This window comes from Amblyomma maculatum, chromosome 7 (assembly GCF_055883805.1).
Source record: "Amblyomma maculatum isolate TAMU_Amacu chromosome 7, ASM5588380v1, whole genome shotgun sequence".
NCBI lineage: Eukaryota > Metazoa > Arthropoda > Arachnida > Ixodida > Ixodidae > Amblyomma > Amblyomma maculatum.
The window spans coordinates 103,808,513-103,833,176 of record NC_139350.1 but is presented as its reverse complement, the minus strand read 5'-3'; the positions used below and the strand labels follow the sequence as shown (position 1 = coordinate 103,833,176).

At 44.4% G+C, this 24,664-nt stretch overlaps 1 protein-coding gene across 2 annotated transcripts in view; it reads right to left on the bottom strand.

The window, feature by feature from the left end:
* LOC146184234 (uncharacterized) overlaps nucleotides 1-23,000 on the bottom strand; it is a 34,077-nt gene extending 11,077 nt beyond the window's left edge. Inside the window, exons 1-3 of one of the 2 annotated variants that reach the window (XM_084609309.1) lie at nucleotides 22,560-23,000; nucleotides 17,752-17,919; nucleotides 2,050-2,216 (exon numbers count right to left, since the gene is read on the bottom strand). In XM_084609309.1, coding sequence (XP_084465435.1) covers nucleotides 2,050-2,216; nucleotides 17,752-17,919; nucleotides 22,560-22,586 — 362 coding nt within the window. In that variant the 5' untranslated portion in view covers nucleotides 22,587-23,000. The remainder of the gene's footprint in view (nucleotides 1-2,049; nucleotides 2,217-17,751; nucleotides 17,920-22,559) is intronic. The other variant, XM_084609308.1, reaches the window with a different exon arrangement.
* Nucleotides 23,001-24,664: the final 1,664 nt, after the last annotated feature.

Genomic DNA, 24,664 nt, shown 5'->3' with positions numbered 1-24,664 from the left:
ATCAGGTAAGTGCGGCTGCAGGATGTAACTATTTCAGGGCCACCTGTTTGTAGCTCTTGAGATTGAAACTAGTCCACTCCTCGTAACAATGGAAAAATAATAAGGGTAACGTGTGCGGCGTAATCTGGTGGGGTACTTTGTTTGTGCTGTTATATAAAATATCTTTATGACAGAACTGAAAAAAATATATGAACATTCCGGCAATATATACGAACATCGTGAAGCTTCTAATTTTTTCTAGTACACATGGAAATGCTCATGTTGTAGCTTCTGGCGCTAAGCGTTGTAGGCTGTAGGAAGACCGAGTGGTCAAATATTAGGAAACTTTATACAACGCTTTTATCACTCATTGAACCTGCTTTCTTTAAAACAATAGAATTTCGTCTCCTAGAGTTTTTGCTGACTCCTAATGCCACATTATTATACTCAGTCATACCCATACCAGAACCAGACATCACGAGGGCTGATGATGTTTTCAATATTGTCAGGGGTATACCAAAACCTTTTGTTTTATTGCGAAAGCAACACTACGACAACAAAAGCGAGACCTCGGGTGGCCGGAGGTATGCCGTGACTAGGCGTTAGCTACGGTCTGTTCATAAAAAAAATCAGCCTGCCATATCGTTAGAATTCACATTACCCCTATGCCACAGGCAGGAGCTGCCAACTCGGGTCGCTCCTTTCATATGGGAGGGCGATATCAGAATCGGCCTGCGAGAACCGTTTGCATTCTTGTTACCCCTACGATACATAGACACGTCCATACAGCTTGGTTGAAGCATGACTTTATATGTGGGCTGGTCGCTTACGCTCTCGCGTCATACCCCTAAAGGATGAGCTCAAGGGCCCCAATAATGCAGCACCTTACACTGATAGGGCGTGATAGGGGAATAAAGTAGTAGGCAAAGGAAGCTTCCGCCGATGCTTTCGAAATTCAACTAGGGTTAACCAGAGCTAAATCACAACACAGTTTGTTATTTTTACTACCTAGCGCGGGCTTGGATTGAGAGCTGAAGCTGCATGTGCAAAATAAATATTTTTTATTTTTTCAACGCTGCACACTCATGACGTATGGTAAAACCAGAAACCGCAATGGGTAAACGGAATAGATGTATACCTTCAACTCCTCTTCTATGGCTATAAATATGTTTACGATTTTTTACCAGTGGCAATATATAAAGTTCGAGAAGTAGTATTAATAAAGGTTTCGACACTATATGAAAAAGTTTTCTTAAGTTTACAGGGTCGTCATCTCTTTTTTCGGTCTTTCTCTTTTGGGCTTTTTTCATAAGCATGCACTATGAAAACAACTACAATTATTATCAGGTATTTTACATTTACCTACATCAACGTATTTTTTATCTTCATCGGCAGGTGAACTGCTATGTTACTGTCGCCATTTTTCAGTAATAGTGAGCCAGCGTAAGAAGACGCAGGCTGTCACCGCAATAAAAACAAAGGAGAATGTACAGAGGAATTTCAGATAATTATTAAAAGAGATTCGTGAATATTTAGTGGCTTATTGGCCAACTCAACATAACAATCAATGTAATCGTATATTCTCCCAAGGCATGCTTGCGAGTTGTTTGGGATTCATTTTCAAAAACGCATCCCATTCTTCTAGGAAGGCAATCTTAAATATTCGTCATGAGAGCAGGACAAAACTCTGAAACAAAATATTGCTTCGAAACAAGAGACATAGATCATTTCTGTCAATAGGTTCATAAAATTTGGCTCAAATATCACCCAGTTTCTCCCGAATACTTTCAAGAACGAAGCGTACTGGTTTTTCAATTGCAGGTTTAACTGCTCGGTGCGAGCGAAAGATAAGCGTTAAAAGCAAACCTAGAAACACGACGAACGCTTGGACCGTTCCCACGAACATGCGCATAACACCTTATCGCAATATCCTTCAACTGCCCCGCCTTAAAAGTGCAATTTTAGAAAGACTGACTCGGTCATACTTGGCACCATTCGCAGCGGCTGGAATGAATAAAGCACACTGTGCTCCGGAACAGAAACGCGGGGAGGAAATCGAGAAGTGCTCACTCGCTCCCGAACGCTGTGTTCCACAGTTGTGTGCTGCGAGTAGTGGACGGCACTGCCTTGATTTTCTCTTGATCTTCCTTCACCTGCTGGCTCTTGACAGGACCAGAGCAGTCTCCCCGTCCAACAGGCTCAACAGTGCCGGTGTAGCCAGCGGTTGAAGCCCAACGCTGCACATTGAATGTGATGCCAAATAAGAGAATGTTCACCCCAGAAAAAAAAAAAGCCCATATCTAGGTGACCTCTTTGAACACATTTTCAGTTAAAACTACTGTCCGTTAGTCTCGTCGCTTTTTAAGTTCATTCAAAGACAATTCTAGAAGAAGGACCTTCAGCAGAAAAAGGTTATCAAAAACAGAGTGATGTTGAATGGTATTGAACTTCGCATCCCCCAATCACATGGGAACTGCGCAGCTATAGTGCCCGTGCAGCCGGTTTGTTGCGAGCGTGGTTGCTCACTTCCATGACGGTCTCGTTAGAACATGTAGACCTCTGAGGCTAGATCGGAGCCAAGAAAAGACGCCAGATGAACCGGTGGCGTTTCGTTTCTTTTGCACTGCGATCAGGGAACGCCAATTTCACATCAAAGGTTGCTTCTCCCATGCGACAGCATACGGATCCTTTTTCTTTTTCTCACCAATGCGTTGAATCGAGGGTCGCAAAACCATCCGAAGCCAACAACTCTAGAGCACCCTTAAAACACCCAAGTGGCTCCTCGCGCTAGTCCCACTATTCCGCGATATCTACTTATCCGCTTCTTTTGAAGCGAACAGCTTCACTAGGCTAGTCAACACCGGGTCTGGCGTACATGTGATCACTTTTAGCCACAGTTGCGCTTGCGCGAACTCGCCGAGTGACGTCACTAGGAGAGGCGCGGGTGTTTGAAGTGAAAAGCTTCACTACGAGGGAAAGAGTCGAGCTTCGAGTATGCCGTATGCTGTGTGGGTATGCCGAGGCGTCACAGCCAAAGGCAAATGTACAGCCTTCTCACCAAGCTCTGCCGGCATTGCCTATCAACGCTAAAGGGGTGTGAGACTACTCCTGATTACAAAAACATAATTAGCATCTATTCGTGAACCTAGCCTCGATTCCTTGGATGCCCAGCCGAACGCTTTACCGCTGTGCCATGCCTCTGGGTTTTTTTTATTCCATGGAAGTCGTTCGAGCAATTTAAATGGCTCGCATTCCGCAACCTGTCAATACACAGTTACACGAGCATCGAGCTCTCACTTTGATCACAACAAAATTCCGGGAGACATATAGATGCATCAAGTAAATGTAACCAGGCAGGAGGTCGATCCTGCGCAGCATATACCCCCCGCACCATAGCATACATTGCTCTCTGAACAGAGACTTAGATAAGCGTGGTGGCTTTGCGTGGCAATCGGTCATGCGGCTCTTAAACAGGCTAAAAAGTCCCGTGAGCACAAAAAGGTCACATGGCGCCTCAGAAGCTTCTTTTTAAGCAAAAACCATATAGTGTAGGGCATAATATCCAAGTTCTTTCTGAGAGTCTGTTAAGCAGCACATCACCAATGTTTGCACTCTCTAATAAAGCAAACAAAAATCATCACGCATCTTGTCAAAAACTTTTGCCAGATCAATCTCAACTAGGGCCACTTGACTGACCTCATCTCACACTGTTTCTATCACAGAACGTGCAATATTGTTACGTGGTGGCATGACAAGCGACTGAACACGCCGACACAGAAGAAACATAATGACTTGATGACATGACGATGAAATGTTTTATGGCCAGCGGGCCTAGCAGGAGCACTCCGCCCGCGCCACTGCCCGCTTTGTCGTCTTCGTAGCAATATGGATATAATTTTTAATACTACGGCCTTTGATTCCACACACTTGGCGTGGCCCTAATAAATCTATTGCCACAAGCTGCAAACGAGAAAAAAAACCTTAGCAAATATTTTATATACCACGTTGCATAAGGATATAGGACGATACCCTTCAACAGTTTTCATCTGACATGAGTCTGGGGTTTTCGGTATTAGTATGGTGTGACCACTAGAGAATGTGGGAGGCAAAAAGCCTATTCATAAGCTACGCTAATAAGTTCCAATAAGGCAGGTGCTAAGGTAGGCATCATCGCATAAATTCGCTATTTAGATCATCTGGGCCAGTACACTTTTGGCCCTGCAGTGAACATACGGCCGACTTGACCTCATCTAAAGTAATGAATCCTTCAATGGTTGTCCGCTGCTCATCTTCAAGACAAGGAAAATCTTTTATATGACTGAAATCAGACCCACTGTTCGAGTTATTACTACCCCTAAATATCCATGCATAGTAGTTAAAGAAGGCATTCAGAATACAAGGCGTGTCAGTGTACCTATCACTTCCGCAACGAATTTCTAAAACCTGCTTAGAAAGAGCAGCTTGCCTTTCATCACTAAAAGCACGGCGAGATGGTTGTTCATTAGCGAACCACCGTGTTCGCGACCTAATAAAGGCACCCCGATATTTTTCTGCACTACACTGTTGTAACTGTGCTTTAATATTGTTGACGTCAAGATACGGCCCCGGAGAAATTCTCTCCAACTCGTATAGTTCGTTCAAGGTGCGCTTCAATTCGCAAAAGTTAAGGCGCTTTAAGAATGTGAATTTCATGGCTCTTAATATCCTGATTTAAAAAATCCCACTTTTGAAAGACATAGGTCGGCACGAGCCCACGTGTCCTTGAAGCACGCCCCCCTCCCCCCCCCCCCCCCCCCCCAAATACAGACCACTGAAAAATTTTATCCCAAAGAAGGGAATTATTTAGCTTCCATACCTCCCACTGCTGTTGGAGTAGACGTCTAGTATGCTTTGCTATCTGAACTGATACCATGCAGTGATCGCTAAAAAATATCGGTCTCACCCAGTATTCACGCACAGTAGGTAATGTGCCAGCCGAAACGTAGATCCTGTCAAGTCGGGCATTCGAAAACGATTGGAAGTGCGTGACATTTTTACTACCGCTTTTTAGTCGGCCATAGTCAACAAGGTTATGCTCACAAACTAAGTTAGTAAGAGCAGCAGCTCTGGTGTTATAACGTCCACGATATACTGATCTCATACTCATTGTTACATACGCAGTTTAAATCTCCTAGCATCAGAATTTCCCAATCTATGCGCACAAGGTTTGCGAATGACCAGAAAAACACTTTCCTTTCATGCTGCTTAACAGGCGCATAGACAAACAATTTGCCACTGCTGACCCGAAATGGCGAGGTGACAACATATGAACCGCCCCTCATTATCAATACAATATGGCAAGTCAGTTATGTCTAGTGTATTGCTCCGAAGCAGCATGCACCCTCCGGACAATCCTTTCGAATGGCTGACGAATATATTGTAATTATATAAAAACATCTTATGAGAAGTTTCAGTATCCTCATCCGTAGCCAATTTAGTTTCCTGAATTACAATTACACTCACACGACTGCTTTCAAACAGTTGCTTTAAATGGCACTGGCGCCGTCGATTCCGCAAGTATCTAACGTAAAGGGTAGCGATCTCAAAAGCTTTGATCCTCGCCATTTTTTTTCGACGTGCATTATTCAACTCCATCCGCCGAAGCGGGTAGAGTCGCCGGCAAATTGGCGATCGTTTGAGCTGTAACTACCCGTTTTTTTTTTTAAGCCAATCGTCCTCTTGCATTCTCCTCTAATACATTGCTTGGATCTGCGCTGACACCAAGCTCCCCCTCCGCGGGACGCTTCAAAGACGCGCTTATGTTAATGGAGACCTCTGATGTTGCTGAGGCTTCCAGCCATGATATCGCAAGCATTGAGTCACTCGCAGCACGAAGATCAGTCGGCAGCTCCTTGCAGACGCAGATAGTTGACTCGAGATACGGCGCACTGCACTGCAACGACACACCAGCGACGAAACGGAGTGGACGCACATCCGCTAGCTTCTTGGCAACCCCCAGTGGCAGATCTCGAGATGCATCTGCAGCAGAACGCGGCTTTTTAGACAGCTCAAGATGAGATGCACCATGCTCAAATTGGGCAGAGTCCGGAGTCTTGGGGTCGGGAGGTTCACTAGGTGGCTTGATGTCGTGTGGATTATTATTGTCGATTGCTTCATGCGGAACCGCGGGGTTGAGCTCTCCAGAAGCGTCCACAACATCCGAAATGCCCATAATGTGCTCTGAAACTCCATCATCTTTAGACAAAGAGCCCTGACGCAACCTATCGGCATAGGTCAAGACACAAGCATCCAGTGTGTGACCGAAATGACGACACTGGGTGCTTCGCGGCATTCGGCTTGCGCCGGACATGTCCAACTCTGCTGCACCGAAGACACAGTGGAGTCCTGCAGGAATGATTACCAACGCCTGAATCTCAAACACACTCAGAATATGAGGAATGCTGGAAGATGAAACGTCATCCTTCAGTGTGGTATACACTTTCCGGTTCGCTGTCTCTATGTGTTCCATACAGCGCCACTTTTCTCGCTCCATGGTCTGAACATTGCCATAGGACTCTACAGCTTCCGAAATCTGGCGATGTTCCACGTGGCGTGGGAGCCAAAGCAGCTTCACCTTAATATTTCTTGGTTCCTGATCAAATATCATGCATTTCAGCCTTTTCACGCGTAGCTCCGCCAAGTCCACAAGTTTCTGTTTTGAAATGCTATTCTCACTAGTAACCATCCAAAAAGGATCATTTGAAATTGTCCAATGCAGACGATATTCCGAAGGTCCATGACACGAGCAAGGGCATCCCTGAAGTCAGGCGCTCAGTACGGAAGGGCATTTAAGTCACCATGCAACAGTACAGTATTGAGTACTACATTACCGGACTGCAGACGAGACAGCACAATCTTGTAGATGTCCATGATGTCTTCAGAAGACGCAAAACCTCGGCCAAAGGACGACGCGCAGTTTACAGCAGAGAGCACTGCGAATTGTGGCCTTCCCGAACGAACGCGCCACAGACGCCTCCCAAGCCGCGGGTCGTGAAGCGTTGCTCATAATTCCGCTTGTTTACCGTGACGATGATAGCGGGACTCCGCGCGTGACAGATACTGCGATTAGCGCGCAATTTGAAAGTACTTAAGACTAAATAGTCAAGTCCCTCAATGAGGGTGACGCCAAGGATGTGACGTCACCCATCTGCTATCAGCTATAAGGACCATGCGGGAACGAGTGCGCTCCAACGCCACCGGGCGGCGCTTCTTGCCTCCGCGAGTGACAGATCCTGCGTCTTTGCTTTCCTGTAAACGAATTATAAAACGCAGGTGAACATAGACGCGCTCGACACGAAAGCCAAGGAGGGTTTAGCTGCTGACGAACGGAGCAGAAGGCTGGAGAAATTACCTTCTGAACCCGATGTATTCACTGCTTTTCGCTACGTACATTCAGGCATAGCAGAGCTAAGCCATGTTTTACCTCTACAGTGGTAGTTACTTTGCATCCCTCCCCCCAAACATCGGCTCCCGTGATGTTTCGATATGTTTGCGCAGAACGCACGGCCAGCCTCGGTTTGTCATCCATTTGAGACCATGTTGCCTGGTTCCGCTTTACTGTAAGCGCAAAGTTTAATCCCCATGAAGCGTGTTTTGAACTCGAATACGCAACGTCCTTGCAGCATCACGGGTGGCAAAGCGACGCCATAAACGGGTGCAATAGCGCACTTTGGGCGAACCATACGCTTGCGTTTCACGTGCTGAACTGTCTAGGCGGGCTAAGCATAACACAATCGCGTGCACGGGGAAATGGGCAGTGAGAATGACAAGAAACAAAACGTGCCACTTGGAATGATGTCTTTCACTTTGTTCTACGAGAGAGGTAAGCTTTTTATTAAGCATTTCATTTCCTTTCTAATTTTGCAACACTTGCCGAGTACCCTTTTAATATTGCTTCGGCATTGGTGAGACTGCAAGCCTTTCCGAGTGCTTGCGATGGAAGCGACGAAGCATTTTCTTATAGCTCCCATCACGCTGTCTGCTATGGTGGTCTCGGGAATAGTACGCGGTTACCTTGCTTATTTTAATATGTGCAGGCTGCGAAGTTGCCGTCTTGATTGTAAGTTTGTTTTTCGTAATTGCTATTAGGTAGAGTGCTTCCCAGTTTTCGTTATTATTTATTTAGTTGTATATTTATACATACTGTAGCCCTTTATGAGGATATTTCAAGAGTGGGTTACACAAATGTATATTGGAAACGTCATACAAATGCAAACAAACAAAAGGTAAAAATTCACGAGAAATAAGGCAGAGGGCAAATATGTAACTGAATATAACAGCACCTAAACGAGAATGCAGCCACACACTCTAACAACGACAGAATTAACTTTTAACCGCAAGTTATTTATTGGCAGTGGCCGAACTGTAATAGGAATTGAGTTCTGGAATTCAGCAATGCGTGGAAGAAAATATGTAAAGTTATCAGATCGAGTAATGTAAGGTATATTTTAAGGCTGTGATGGCTGCTATTGACCGGTGAATATCAGAAGGAAGACAGGGCACGAGAGTGAGAAATGTTAATCATAGCGACGATATATGAACCTCATATATTTTTGTTGTATGCTCTCAATGAGGTTAATGTCATAGTGGTTATGAAGGCTCCAGACAGAAGAAACATAACGCACGATAAGACAAATTGAATATTTATACATTAGTTTTAGCCTCCTTTGGAGAATTGCTGAAACTGCGCCTCAAATACCCAAGCTTACTGATTGTCTTAGTTCAAGATAAATTGATATGTCTTGGCCAATATATCTTAGTGGTAAATATGGCGCAAAGATACTTTATTCCGAAACCTTGTTCAAGGATAAGTCATCGAAAGAGTAAGTGACCAATGAAGGAAACGTACTATTAGAAAATGACACTATCACTGTTTTTCTAAAAGTATAACACCAGGTACAGAAGCTGAAAAAAAAAGAGGAATTTAGTTCAAGGTCATCTTCTGGTGTGTTACTCACGCGATATAAAACTGACATCCACATGACAGCGTATGGGTGACGTGACGTTATCAGCTAAGTCATTAACATATAGTAAAAATAATAAACAAAGAACCGACCCTCTGTCCGTTCTTGTTCCGTCGTTTTCTTGTTCTACGGGCGGCCAGAGCTAAATCGTGTTCCGCCATTATGACACGCTTTTTGTTTCTTTCAATGCGCTTGGCGCCTATAAAAAATAATTCGGGGCATGCGAAGGACTTTCGCACCGCGCAACTGTGAGAACACTACCGTCGGTGTCACACTACATTGTTTTTAGCAGGACTTTCACGCGTGAGCTTCCGTCTGGATGTGTAGTCTACCTAGCAAGCGCGCATTGGTAACTTACGTATGTTGATCAGTGCTGGCTTTGAAAATTTCACTGGAATGTTTCATCACTGTATTTGTGACCTTGATATAATACAGAACGAACATTTTCGAGTTATTCTTGTTCGATACTCTATAGCGAACTGTGCGGATACACCAACTCTTTCGAGTACTTTGAGCAAGTCCATTTGGAAGAGGTGCTAGTTTCCTCCCTTCCTGTGTCGTCGTCAAACTGCTGGGTTTGTCAACTGCACTCAACAAGCAGGTTTCGAGCCCAAGAGAAAGACGAAGTTTGGCGAGAGCTGGAAGGCCCACCTCAAAAGGACCGCGTCAAAAATAGAGCAGTGTGTATCCAGAAAAGTGACACTAATTGCGCCAACGTACCAGCTTTACTCGCTGGTTCGTTGTCTCTCCAGGCGGCTGAATTGAATGTCCCTCTCTCGTGGCTCTTGGCGCTTTCTGAAGCGTGCGAAACACGAAAACGCATCATTTTGTGATGTCGATGCCTGTGAATAAGCAAAGGTGGTAGGAGTGGGAGAGTTCCCTTTCTACCATTTGTCCAAATTGAGAAAACAGTGGTGAGTTGTGTGTCCGCTAGCCTGCGAAAATTCGACGTACATGACCGCCTAAGTTCACGCTGTACGAACTCAGGACGCGGCGTCACTATTCGATAGCACTAGCAAAAAAACTTCCCAGTTGTTCTGGAGGGAAGGCTAGGACTAGATTGACTGAATGCTTCAACTGTCTGAGTTCGCGCAGCATGAACCACCAACGACTTGGCAGCATGCATGGTGCCACGTGTGGAGGACTGTCAGTATAACAGTTTGCCCATTTTTTTCTCGTGGAATAGGCTGCGCTAGCTAACTGAGTGACCGCTGGCCGACGCCATTCGTGCCTTTAAAAGGGCACCTCGTCTCCTCATATCCATTCTTGCGCAACAATTAAGTCGCGCGGGTGGTGCGAGGTGACCGATCCTAAACAACAACTATACTTATCTACGAACCCGTCATCACTGTTCCGGGGTCGGGCCGGAAGAGGAGTGAATGCGCCAAGAAAGTCTCGAGTTTGTCGTTAAGGCCGAGCACATAACTAAGTGATTACTGATTAGGCATTATATTGAAAGCCATCTCCGTCACCTTTCATCGATCGTGGTACTTTTCCGCCATGCTGGACTTCCAACTGAACTCAAAATGTAGTTTTGGTCGCCGAAAGATAATGTGCTTCGCCATTTGCAACACACCATTCGGCGAATGCCACCGGCGTGCAAATCGTTTGCGAGAAAGTTCACGCATTCAGTGTTTTGCCATTTCTCCGTTCACCCCTTAATGTCCGCTGTTTTATAGGATTGTGCTCATATCTTCACCGCTTCATCCAGAACGCACAGATACATTTGAACGAGAAATGGGCAATTTAGTGTCTGGTGTGGACGGTTTAGAAAATGAAGGTTTGTTAAGGGCAGAAAAGCCGAAATTGCTAGAACAGCTTCCATAAATGAAAAAAAAATGGCCGTCTTTGTCCTTGGAACCAACGAGGATGAACATTCCAGTGAGAGCCACGTCGCTGGGACCAGCACTGTCATGGAAGGCATAAGCAATGAAGCAATGTAGGTCAGGCGGACTTTGTCCTTGTAAAAAACGAAAACGAATATTCCAGTGCAGGCCATGTGGCTGGGATCAGCACTGGCATGGAAGGCATAAGCAAAGTAGATCAAGCGAATCCGAACTGAGAGAGTTATTTAGAAGCTTCTACTAAGTCGGAAAAAAAGGAAGAAGTAAGGAAGAATGAAAATCCCAGAGAGAAGGACACAGACAACCGAAAGCAGGAGCCAGCAGTTGGGAGAGGGAGAGAGAATGCCCAGGTGCTTATCGCCGGAGATTCTAACATGAGCAGGTGCAAGCGAGATATCTTGGAACGTGTAAAGGGTGATAAGCAAGTGTTAGTTGGAACCTTCCCAGGGATGACCATGAGGGCAGTGCTGAAAGAGTAAAAATAGGCTGTTAAAATTTTCCGACCAGTGTAACATGGTGATAGTAGCCGCGGGGCTAAAGGATGTCCTAAATTGTAACGCGGCAGGAGTGGTGAAAGGTTTAACTAAGGAAGTTGACGATATCGTGGAGATAACACAGGAAGCACAGATAGTTGTATGCACAGTACAGGAGATTCTAGGATCCAACGCAAAGCTGGAAAAGGACGCAGTGACAGTTATCACGAAATAAGAAAGTTAAGGCTGGAGAAGCGTTTCGATGTGGTTGAGGTAAACAGGAAGGTATGTAAAGAAGGTTTTGGCAGGGCTTTTCAGCGAGATGGCATTCATTTTAAAAGAAGCATGGGAGCAGAGAACGGCTGCTTCCTGGCAGGCAGGCCTGTAGCTTTTTAGGGTGTCCGCGAGGGCTCCGCGCACAGAGGTAGTTAGAAGTGAAGCAGAAAAAAGCGTAAAACGGAGGCTGAGCCCCAAATAATGGCAAGGAGGAGGTCGAGAAAGAAAAGTACAAAAAAAGAGAATTAACACTAGGATCAGCTACATAAGCATGCAATGAGGTAGAAAAAGACCGGAATGGCTAGAGATAGAACAGCAGTTGAAGGATGACAAAATAGATGTGTACGCTCTATGCAAGACTCCATCTCAGGGATCTAGAAGATCCACCGTTTAGAGTAGGCTACGTCTGAGAACGGTGCAACAGAACGAGAACGGAAAAAAGGGGTGGATGGTTAGGTATGTTGATACACCAGGGAACAAATTGGCAAAGAATAAAATCATCTTGTAGTGAACATATCTGGGTATTGGGAACAATTGCCGGCATAAGGACATCGCTAGGGGTAGTTTATTTACGAAGAGGACACTAATTCAGGCAAGAAAACAAGGATCTTGTTGAATGTCTCAGTGACGATATAAGCCAGTTTGGAAACGGGGCCGATATTATTCTGCTCTGGGACACGAAAGGCGACATCAACGATCTGGATGGACGCACGGATTATAACGGGAAGCTAAAGCTAGATTTCTGTGAGCGACACGACCAAGTTATAGTAAATGCAGAAACAAAATGCGAATGACAAATCACGTGGGACTTTCGCAACACGCAGACGACCATTGACTACTGTCTTACGTCGCAGGGAATTTATAGCAAGGTCACGAAAATGGAATTAGACGAGGAAGGAGAGTGTACTCTGGGAAGTGATCATAAAGGTATTGGACAGCAGATGGAGTCCTTGATGAAAGAAAAATGGAACTTAGAGAAAAAGTAAACGCAAAATTAAACGACGGTCAAATAGCGCAGATAGCAGCAGCCATAGAGGAAGCAATAGAGAAAAGCCCCATGGAAGACTGGGATTATGAACAGGTAGAACTACTCATAAGGAGGAGAATTAAGGAGGGTAAAGTAGCAAACTGCTCGAATAGAAAGAAGAAGCCACAGATCTGGTGGAATAAGGAAATCAAGGAAGCCATTGAACAACGGCGGACTGCTTCAAGGGAACACCGAGAAGCAAAGAAAGCGCAGGTATATTAGGAGAAAATCGGCCTAAAACGGGAATCATATCGACAAAAGAAACTTGATGTACAGGCCCTCGTGCAAGGCAAAATAAAGCAGTTCACCGATTGCTGGATGGCTGACATACACGATGCCTCTAGAGGTGGACCAAGAAAAGTCGAACCATATAAGCTGGCTAGGTAAAAGAAACAAAGAAATCGTGACTGGATTCAAGATAATGAGGGAAGTTGTTTAAAGGGAGACATTGCAGTGAACTACATCAAATGAGTTATAGCCGAGTCATTTAAGAACCACGATAGTGTAATCTCCGCACATCAGGAAGCAACACAAGACAGCAGATTAATGAACTGGTCCAAGCTGATTAAAGCACATGGTTCAAGAAGTAAGAAAACGTTGTTAAAAGCTTTAGAAACAGTCATAACGAATTATCAAATTCCGGACAGCTGGTGGCAGAGTAAAATGAATTTGATTTATAAAGGGAAAGGAGAAAGGATGCACATAAAAGCCTACAGGCCGATTACCATACCATCTGTTATGTGGAAGTTGGCCATGCAGGTGGTGGAATGAAAGGTGCAAGCATGGGTAGAAAGTAACAAGATACTCGGAGAACTTAAGAACGGCTTTAGAAATGGTAGTCGCTTTGATGATAGCCTGTTCATGCGTACCCAATGCATCGAAATATCTAGAATGGAAAATATACTTTTGTATTTGGCCTTCCCGGACGTAAATGGGGCGTACGACAACGTAAACATTGAACACCTGTGGAACATATTTAAAGAAGAAGGTATCGGTTATGAGATAACAGTTCCTACAGGAAATATACCGGGATAACAAAGTAGAAATTGCATGGGAAGGGATAAGAAGTACGGAAGATGTCAAAGTATACAAAGGATTAAGACAGGGCTGTCCTCTATCACCGCTGCTGTTCATGCTTTATATGATAAACTTGGAACGAAGGATACAAGAAAGTAACCTAGGTTCAAACCTGTCATATAGATTAGGTGGAAAGGCGGTAGAGCCGTGCCTCCCCAGTTTGATGTATGCAGACGATATTGGGCTGCCAGCTGAGAATCTGGAAGAATTGCAAACTAATTAAGCATTGCGGAGACGAAGGGGACGCCCTAGGCTTCAGTTTTAGTGCAGTGAAGTCGGGTCTGATGATTTTAAACGGCTGAACTGATCAGGGTCTTAAAATACAAGGTCATGAAATACCCAGAGTAGCAGAATGCAAATATCTCGGGGTATAGGTAAACGAAGGATTAGCATACATTGGAAATCATGAGCAATCGCTTAAAGCCAAAGGGCGAAGAAATGCCGGGATAATGAAGCATATGTGATCGGGAGGATACAGAAGGTATGAGGTTTTGAGGGGTATTTGAAAAGGAATTAGGGTGCCCGGGCTTACTTACGGAAATGCGGTTTTGTGCCTAAAGTCAGAGGGGCAGTCAACATTAAAATAATCAGAGAGGCGTCGGACGATTAGCACTAGGTGCCCATGGCAAAACCACAAGAGGCGGTACAGGAAGATATGGGCTGGGCATCTTTCGAAGTACGGGAAGCGCAGAGTAAAATATTATATGAGGAACGCCTGAGGAAATTGAACAGTAAAATATGGGCAGCTAAAGTATTTAAATACCTATACCTAAAACGCGTTGACTCAAAATGGAGGAAAAGAAATAGGAAACTAACCAGTAACTATGCTGGTCAAAACGAAGAAAAAAAGAGCGTTAAGCAAGAGGTGAAAAACACAGAAGGTAAGAATTGGATATATTCGATGGAGAAGAAACACTGTGGAACTATACTGAAAGTGGAAAAAGCAGATCAGAAAGGAAGCTATCTTTGATAACTCAAGAGGCATTGCACTACTTTTTGAAGCTATAGATCAGGGTGCCTTAGAACCAGCAGCTAAAACAAGACATTTAACAATGAAGATGACGCTTGTGCAGTAGGTGATAACTCCACTGAAACAATTGACCATAATATACTCGAATATAATGGTATCCAGCGGAAGTCTGTGCAGGCGCATACACTATCTGAAGCTCTGGGGTTTAGAGATGCCATTGGCCGAGTGAAAGAACCTGCGGTGGAAGCTAGTAAAAAAAAAATGACTGGACGATCGGTGGCTTAAAAGCAGAAAAGTGATATAATGTTAGTAATGTATAAACAAAGATTCAATAATTAGAAGGATGGTATAGTTAACCAATCTAAAACAAAATTAAGATATAGGGGGAAAATGAGCATGATAGCAACTGCTACCACCCTGTTTCAAAGGGGACGCTCCGATATTCCGTCCATCCATCCATCACATCCTTGACATCATCGCGCGCTCGAGCTCGGAGCGATCGAAACCGAAACAAATCCTGGTAAATACCCAGATAATTAACTGAGCTGTGCTGTGGCATATAGCGTTAAATCCAGTTTGGGACCATCGCGGACTGATTGAAGCAAAAATGAACGAAACAGGAAATGTACAGTCTTTGACAAAAGTAACCAGGCTGCGCGGTTTGTTCCTTAGCCCCGTTGTGCAGAGTTTGAGATATCTCAAACTTTTAACCACTTATACGGAAAGAAAGCCACTCACCCTTATCTGTGAAGGCCATTTTTTGCCTTTTAGGATAGAAAAACAGCTCTAAACACTGCTGAGAAGGAAACCCGTCAGCCTAGTTACTTTTGGCAAAGACGGTACGTGCCTATACTAATTTAACGCGTGCACTGACAGATTTCTACCGAAAGCCGGAACCAACTATTCGACGGACTAGCAAGAAAGTCTCAACATCACCCGGGTCACATAAAAATTTGAAATCTAGCAGCAAGGACGACAATTCAATGTCGGGAGTGACCGCAACGCATTGTGGTGGAGTGCCAGTTTGGAGGACCATCCAGGCGCCTCGCTCGATAATACCTGCGCCTTTAGGATTTAGACGTCACCGCCATCTACAAGTTCAGGCGAGAGCACCCAGATGGGAACCAACTATCAAGAGCCTGTGTCGACAGCCGCTGGAATAATATGATCACTCCTTTTTAAACCGTAGACACTAGCGATTTCGCGCAACATCAGTGCACACGCATCGAAGTACAGTGACTCATCGATTTCCTAGGAGGCAGTCATTTTGCGTACTCCAAGGTTATCTAAATATCGAATAACATTTTCTATTAGCCGCGTCCTCGTGAATAAATCCTTTGCACTCAACACGATTGGCTACCTTTTTGTTGCATCATAGGGCCTTCGGGAATAAATCCTACAAAGCTCTCACATTAAGAACCTCTCGTGATTTCGGCTTTACGCGTATTCCCTGCCGTATTTAGAAGTATTACTGGATATGACTGTCCGCTGAAGTCGCACACTATGTCAGGAGTTAACGCGACAGGCAGCGCCGCAAAACACCGCAAACAAGACCTGCCAGAATTCTGCAGTCAATCCAACCACCCATGAGAATGCACCAACAGGTCGGCATGGGACTTACGCAGCTCCTATATGACGTCGACATCCGGCAACAATAAATAACAGTAGCAATGGAATGCATGATTCGCAAAAGCGATGCAAAATTCCTTCCTAGTGGTACCGTTGTAGAATTCGCGAAGTTTTTCGTTGAAAGCGTCCTAATGCGGCATGGGGATTCTAGAATGCTCCTGTCGCAGAAATGTATTGAGACTATAATAAATAAATGGATGCTTGTTTGAACCTGGAATAGTGCCGCGAAGATTCGTTCACCATTTTGCTCGCGCTAAATGCCCCCGAGTACCAGCTTTATCGCTTTCCTTGAAATGCCAATGCGCTGTGATATGTCTCGAACAACCATGCGCCAATGCTTCCGTAGGGCATTCCGTAGTTCGAGGACTGGCTAGATTGTCTGCTGCTATCGCCGCTGCGATGAAGTAGATGCATGTATTATGCTTGCAAAACCTGACACGTTAAGTAATTGCTTTAGCAAGCCTTTCATTGTCCTCCTGAGTGATTACGGCCGTAACGGCTACATGACGGTGTGAAGTTAGTACAAAAAGCAACACGAAAATTTCTGTACACCCAACAGAGTTTATGCGCGGCTATTAAACACGAAACTAATAAAATAGAAATTCGTCCAGTAACCAGTATATTTTGAGTATAATTACCTCACAAAACTACAGCAGAACTACAGACTACCAATATTTACTACAGAAAAAACTAAAGAACCACAAAATGCACTCAACAACATACAGGATCGCGTTAAACTAGTACTACAAAATCTTCTGTAGTTTTCAGATCATTCTATCGTGCTTTTCGACCTGTAATTCAAAAATGTGTGTATATTACCTACTAAAATCTATGGCTAACTGGTACTCCATCTGCAAACAACACTGCAACCACTTGCCTTGGTACATATATTGCATTGAAGAATCTACTCGGAACATGTTCTGAAAAGCAAGATCAATCAGGGTAGTTCTACCTAAGCAGCATGCAGCACATCGAGTATTCGGCACTTTTTAAGCACAAGAAAGCAAATCCCTTATGCTCATTGGCTAACATCAATATGTCGAAAATGACACGGGTAACTTAGTACAGAGGAGTCGATGAGCTCTGCGTTTACATTTAGCGGCTACCTTACGATTCCAGCACCGAGCTCACCTCACGTTCGGGTTCTCAGCGCAAAATTGGCAGATGGAAGAAAAGGCTTTGAATAATATTCAGCAGTTAGGTTCATGACGTCTGTAATGCAGGTTAAGTTCGCATCGTTCATACTTCAATTGCTCTTCATTTACTCAGACTCTTCCTATTAATTGCTTCCACGCCGTTGTCACCTGGTCAGACGTTGAGCGAATATTTTAGATAGAATTTTACTGTTTCAAACATGCATTTCTTTACGGCTCCGAGATAACTGACATGTGAAGCTTGCCACGGGAATCAAACTCCGTGCTGAAATGAATGTATAATGTCATTTTAGTGCAGCCTTTTTGAATAGCGAACCCACCTCGATTTTTCCCAGGACTCCGAGAATTCCTTTTCGCTGCTGGTCGGGCCATGTGATTGCTTCCTTGGCAAGCCGAATCAGCTTGTGGGTAGCTGCAAGGTCGTTCTGCAATTTCCGATTTTCTTGCTTCACAGCAGCCAGCTTCTTTTCAACGTCCTCTTGTTCAGCCTTCGTAAAAAGTGCAAATGAACACGGGAAGCACGGAAGGTGGTTTTTTTTCATAACACACTCGTTTTTAAGCAAAATCTATCCGACGCAGGGACTAGCAAAGAAGGTGCCTAGGATGCATTGAAACGCAGTTCGGGCGAACATATCATGATCGTGCCGCCCGAAAACCCATAAAGACAAGGATCGAAATTGTAATTTATCCGCAGCGGGAAATAAAATGCTAAAGTAAAAGTGTTTAATTATTAGATCGTCAGCATTGAAGCCACTGATAGTCACTTTCCGTTCGTATTCACAAACTACGGGTAGCACAAAGCACCGAATGCCGATGTCGAGCACAATTGACCAATTTCTGTCCGTATTTAATATTCCCGTGTCCTCGTGTTCACCTCTCGTTTCACGACCACCATGGGAAAAATTCTCTAATACAAACAAAGATTTTTCATCAATACTACACCATGTATTATAGAAGTGTACAGTGTCATTTTGTTGTAGAGCTCTCGACCTGTACGCACCGCGCAATTAAATCTCAGCTTCGAATACGGCTAACTGCTTTCTGGCAAACCACTTGGGCCTACCTCGATTGCAAATTGACTTGGCTGCACTTGCTCGCACACGTGTCATCTAAGCTCTGGAAGCTGCGACAAAGCGCCGATTTCTCTGCAGCAGGGTGCACCACTCGAGCCCTATACACAATAGTGTCGCGGTCTGTCCTTATTTCAAAACAGTCACTTTTAAATTAAGCGTCAACAGTTGGTGCACATTTTACCGGCATGGTCTAAGAAGCGCAAACTCCTAGACTTGCGAACAACGTCTGATTTTCAAGCACGAAGCTCGGACGTAGAACAGAAGAGGCGTCTGATATAAACGTGGCTGGGCACATCCAGTTCTCTTTGTCATTGTGGCGCAAATGGCTACTCGCGCGCTGCTGACACTTAAAGGCAGACATTGCAGATGTGCTCTTGCTGCAGCAAATCTTCATAGTAATCGGCCCAAGAGGCACTGGGGCGCTCATCAAGAGGTTACTTTTACGCCCACACCAGGCAGCCGTTCCTATTGCGGCGCAAGTGAGCGGAGGCGTGAATCTCGAGATTTGAACAATCTGCATTTACTTCAGCGTACTTATTTCCTATCAGGAATACTTTGCTGCAATGTACATTGCTTTTCTTTTTTACTGGCTAATTTTCGCGGACAAGCATATTGGAATACGATATAGAAGGAAGCGCACAAGTAGGAGAAATTATGAATCATACTCCTTTTTCGGATGACTCACTGTTTCCCTGGCAAACAAATAGAGAACATAACTTCTTTAACGCTAGAGGTTTAAGACGTGCTTACTGTGCGTTACAGTTCGTCGGACAGCCGGGGGTATTCGACGGTTTTGATGTTGCCCCCCCCCCCCCCCCCATAGTCCATTTCAAAAAATATATCCAATAATGCGAACCGCGACGCTCTTTTACAGCCAAAAAAATAATTGTTTAGAGATAAACAAATCTGGTGCAGAAGGTTTTTATCTGGCCTTGATTTAATTTGGGCTTTCTGAAGGAGGAATGCATACTTTGAGACACTGTGGTCAGAAAAAAGCTGGCTCGTGTTGTTATCAAGCGCAGATAATGCCAAAATAAATTCTACTTCACTCGGCTGCCTACGGCACTGAATTCCCAAATTCACTCGCAGAAATTTTGAATGTTTGGTGCACCACCCCTATTCTCGCTGGCCGTCGTAAATATTCCGTGCGGACATTTGTTCGGTAGTTACTCATCAAGCAGCAAGGTTCGCCCATTGCAATCACCAATTTCGCGCGAGTTCCTCCTCTCAAGAAGCCTCGAAGCGTCTTTGCTGGTCCAGCTTGGGTGTCCCAATCGGTGAGCAGGATGACTGATTCCTAGCGTATTTTATTATCCGGCTTTGTGATTGCGTAATATCAATAAACGCATTTGTGTCAGTCAGTATTGTTCGTCTGTTTCCAGATCATATGGCTCACCACTTACCATTCCGGGGCGGGGGTTGAGAACGAACGTCCATCTGCGGACAAGCGGCTGGTCGAAAGTGTTCATTGACCTATTGGACACTTAACATGTTCTCTTATAAACCCTACGCGTTCGTAATAACCTTAAGACTAATTTGAGAGAACTGCTGGGCAAGCTCTGAAAGCTGACAGGACCATCAACTGCTCTTTTTTCCACTCATGTAGATTTTGTGTGCTTGGCGCCACATAGCATATAAAAGATGCGTGCGCATTTTTTAGCATTAGATCACTTGTTTTGCACATGCACCTGGCTTACGCGATATCAATCGCGTCAGATTACCGGTAGGAGAAAAAAATGAGGATGATGCTTGATAACTTGCGCACTCATTGTTTCATGTTCCTTGCAATTTCGCCTTTGATCAAGATTAACCGCTTAGCTGTCTCACACGTAGCGACATTTCCCGCGTTCTCGGAATCCATCATATAAAGTTTCCGTGGCCATTCGGACCACCATCATGACAAGACATCCTCAAACGTTGCCCCCTCCCACTCAATTACACACGTCAGGTACAATGTATGTTGACGTTGCCGCACGGTACACTGCCACAGGTTCCATCACAGATGTCCGAAATACAACAGGCTCGCTTCATGCACTAATCACCAATCATTACTCACTAATCAATCAACAAATCACGTAATCAGTAATCCCTAATCAATCAAGCACGACGACATATCTCAGATACACTATATACAGGTGTCGAATACTTCACCGGCTCGTTTGTCGATTTGACTGATTTAGACGCCCAGTGAATGGAAAGAGGTGCCATCTGCCTATACAAAGATACAACAGGTCAATTCAGTGGTCTCCGCAATCTGGCGATATCCTGATGTTTTCACCAATAATCGCAATGAGGGATATGCATTCACATTTGAAGGCTCTGTGTGGGCGCACAGATGGCAAAGGTAAATAAAGGTGCATCCCAAAGGGGAAAGAATCTAGTTGTGAATAGACAAACGAAATATACAAGGAGAGATAATGTGAGAATTCTTGAATAGACAAGCGACCATTTATTATTAGATAAGGCACCAGGAATGATCAGTAATCTCACGAGGGTGGAAATAGATTACAAAGGCGAGTACAGCGTGGGAAAAAAATTAAGCGTTTATCCTCCATATGACCCACACAGTCAAAAGAAAGAAAAAATATGGAAATCCAGAGAGCAAACGCAAATTTTACCGACAAACAACTAGCTCTAATAGAATCAGTCAATGAGGATACGGCAGAGAAACAACACAAGGAGGAGTGGGATTATAACAAGTTAGCACCACTCATCCCTAGAAGAATTCAATAAATAAAAACCTCAAATAGATGGCAAAAAAAGGAGTATGCCGCGGCGCTTGTGGAATAGTAAATTAAGCAAGCGATCTAGCGAGGACCAGTGCCTTCTATAGAATGTGGGGAGGAAAAGGCGCCGCTTTCTAAAGACGAAATATTGAGAAAATGGGAATCCTATCGGCGAAAGAACCTGGATGTGCAGGTAGTCGTTCACAATAAAATAAAGCAGCATATCGATAATTGGATGACAGAAGAGAGCGACCAAACACAAAGTGGCAGGGGGGAGCGAAAACCTTCTGAAGCCATATAAGCTGATTGGGTAAAAGGAATCAAAGAGACCAGGGACAGATTCAGGCTCCAAGGGAAAATGTCAAGATGGGAACGACGCTATGACATGCACTACCTCAGGTACAGCCGAATAATATAGGCGAGATGATGCGGTAATCTCCTATAATGCAAAATAAGCATCAGAAAGTTTTACAGAAAGTAACTTAGAACTGGCCAATCTGAGCTACAAGGCGTACACAAATAGTTCAGAAGTAGTACAACTATAGAGATGAATGAAATTCCCATCAAGCTGATTGACGCCATTGGTTCAAGAAGCAAGGAAACTTTAGAAGGATTTCAAAAAGTCAAATTTACTTTCTGAACTTTAGAGGACAGCAATTCCGAGATCAAAAAGCAAAATGAAAATCAAGCAAACCTTTAAAAAAAACGAAGATAGGAAGAAAAAAATTCATTTAGACCAAACACTACAAGGTCAGTTTTGTACAAACTGGACATGAAGGCAACAAAATAAAAATTCAGGCATTAGTAGAATGTAATCCATTGGAAGAACTGCAGGATGGGTTTCCAAGTGGTAGGCGTATAGATGATAGCCTTTTCGTGGTGACGCGTGATGCATAGGAATAGCCAGGGCGGGAATCAGAGTGCTGTTTGTAGACTTTCAGGGCACAAGCGATGCGTCCGAAAGCATAAGTGGACAATGCTGTGAAACACATTCAAATATGAAGGCATCGGCGAAAGAAGAACCAAAAAATTGGGCCAGTTGATGAGGCTTCATACTAAACTAAGCGAACTCCGCCCCATCCCACGAAGGAATAGGGCGGAGTACGTCCAGAAGTGTGATGTTTGTACTGGCTCCGGAGTCATGCCTATCCTGAGGGATATTTTCCTTAGTAAAGTGGATAAAGAACTAGCGGAAGATCTTCCTGACCTTACAGCGATTGTTCTCCGGTACGTGGATGATTTTTTGAATATCTTGAAACCAAGCTGCCCTCGAATTAATCCGGACGTCCTGAAGTGTTTCAAAGTAAGGGGAGAAAGTTCGAGGCTTACCGTTGAATGGCGACAGTCAGGATCCATCCTGTTCCTTGACCTGAAGATCAGCAGTCACGGGAGTAGAAGGTGCTGCGAATACAACACTCGGACGAAAAAGCCGCTCCTAAACTACAATGCTTGAAATTACTTGAAATCGTGCCGTTCAAAATCCTGCAACCATAAGGTGGAGGCAGGCTTCCTGGGACAATTACGCAAGCTAAAAGAAGCTAGTTTTCCTGATCGAACCTTGTCACAGCTGCCTGAAAAGATCCTCTTTAAGACGGGACGGTCTGAGGAAAGCTCTCGTAAACCTATGGTGGAAATACCCTACGTCCGCGGCATTTCACAGCGCCTGAAAAAAAGGGGGGTGCGGTACAAAGTTAACGTGGTTTTCACCGCGAAGAATAGGCTGCGTGGTGTGCGCAGTGGCTGTGCGCGACAGGCTTGAGCATGGTGGTGATAGTTCAAAGATGGGATGCATGATTAGACAACGAAAAGAGGCTTACACCCTATGACATACGTGTTTTGTATCAGATTCCGCTTTCTTGTGACAAGAACTACAGCAGCCAGACTGGCGGGCATATCAATGAACGACTGGCGGAACACCGTAGGTCGTTGAAATGTGCTGTGTCATCCAACCTCGCATTTTCAATGCAGAGGTTGCAAAGATTGTTTTCCCTTGCTGAATAAAACGAATATCTTGTTTAAACTCAGTGAACAGATATGTCGTGAGCTGGTGGTAGCTTACCTGATCAAACAAGAAGCGGATGCGCGGGTCGCATCACCTTCGGCTGTAGCGTCCTTGATAAAGAAATAGCTTTTTTACGTAGCTTCTTCAGTACGGGCGCATGCTACAGGCGGTTGATGTGATGCATTACGTTCCTTTTCGAGTTCTTTGTGGTTGTCTGTTTTCTGTTTTTAGACCGTGTAGGTTTGATACGATTATACTTTCTATCGCAGCAGTGAAAGTGAGGGTAGTGTTTATTTTTCTTTGTTGTCTGGTTATGTGCACCTATAAAGATTCCTTTCTCTAATAAAGTATTGTGTTGTGCCTAGTCGCTCACTTTGTTGCTGTTCTTTCGTGCAGTTTAGTATGCATCGGCCAAGAGATAATCGCATTACTAGCGGTAACCTATCGGGATAATTATTTGAGATTCTATGAGAGGGCTTAAGAAGAAAGTCTACGGCCGGGGGTCGAAGAGACTTAAGGCAAGCTTCTCAGCTTTCGCGGCCGATGTTTATGATTTACATGAAGAATACGGAAAAGTTGGTACGAAAAAAAAAGCAATCTTTATTTTAATGTCTCACATAAACTAGGCAGAATGGACGTAGGTGGACATGATGAGAAAAAACTGCGCTACAGACGTGGACGGAGGTGAAGCACAAACAGGACAGGCACTGACTCGCAAATGAAGTTTATTGAAAAAAACACAGTATAAATAACTCCGCCAAGTAGCAACAAACCACACATTGAACAAAAAACCAAATCATGACGAGCCCACACACACACACCACGTTCAAGAAACCCAACCTCACTATATGCTAAAGCTACTGACGGTTAATGAGATTAACAGATTAACAGACGGTTAATAGATAATGAGGTTGGGTTTCTTGAACGTGGTGTGCGTGTGGAATCATCATGATTTGGTTTTTTGTTCAATGTGTGGTTTGGTGCTGCTTGACTGGGTTATTTATACTGTGGTTTTTCAATAAACTTCAGTTGCGAGTCAGCGCCTGTCCTGTTTGTTCTTCACCTCCGTCCACGTCTGTAGCGCTGTTTTTTTTTTCATCACATCACCGTACCAACTCGCCCAGATGTATCTTCTATTACAGTAGGTGGACACCTAGTTTAATAGGGGCGGAGGACATGGTTGCGTTAGAGGATGGCCAGGAAGATTTTCAAGCGTCAGGTAATGCCTGTGGAGACGCAGAAGATGATCTGGCTTCACCTACAGTGTCACTAAGTATGCACTCAAAGCATTCAACGATTCCATCGCTAATAGCCTAATGCACGGAAGTGACATAGTAACACAGATAGAAAAAAAATGTCTCGGAGTATGTAAAAACGATGGACAGGTATACTTGAACAAGCGTGAGCAGACCACCAGGATGAAGGGAGTAAA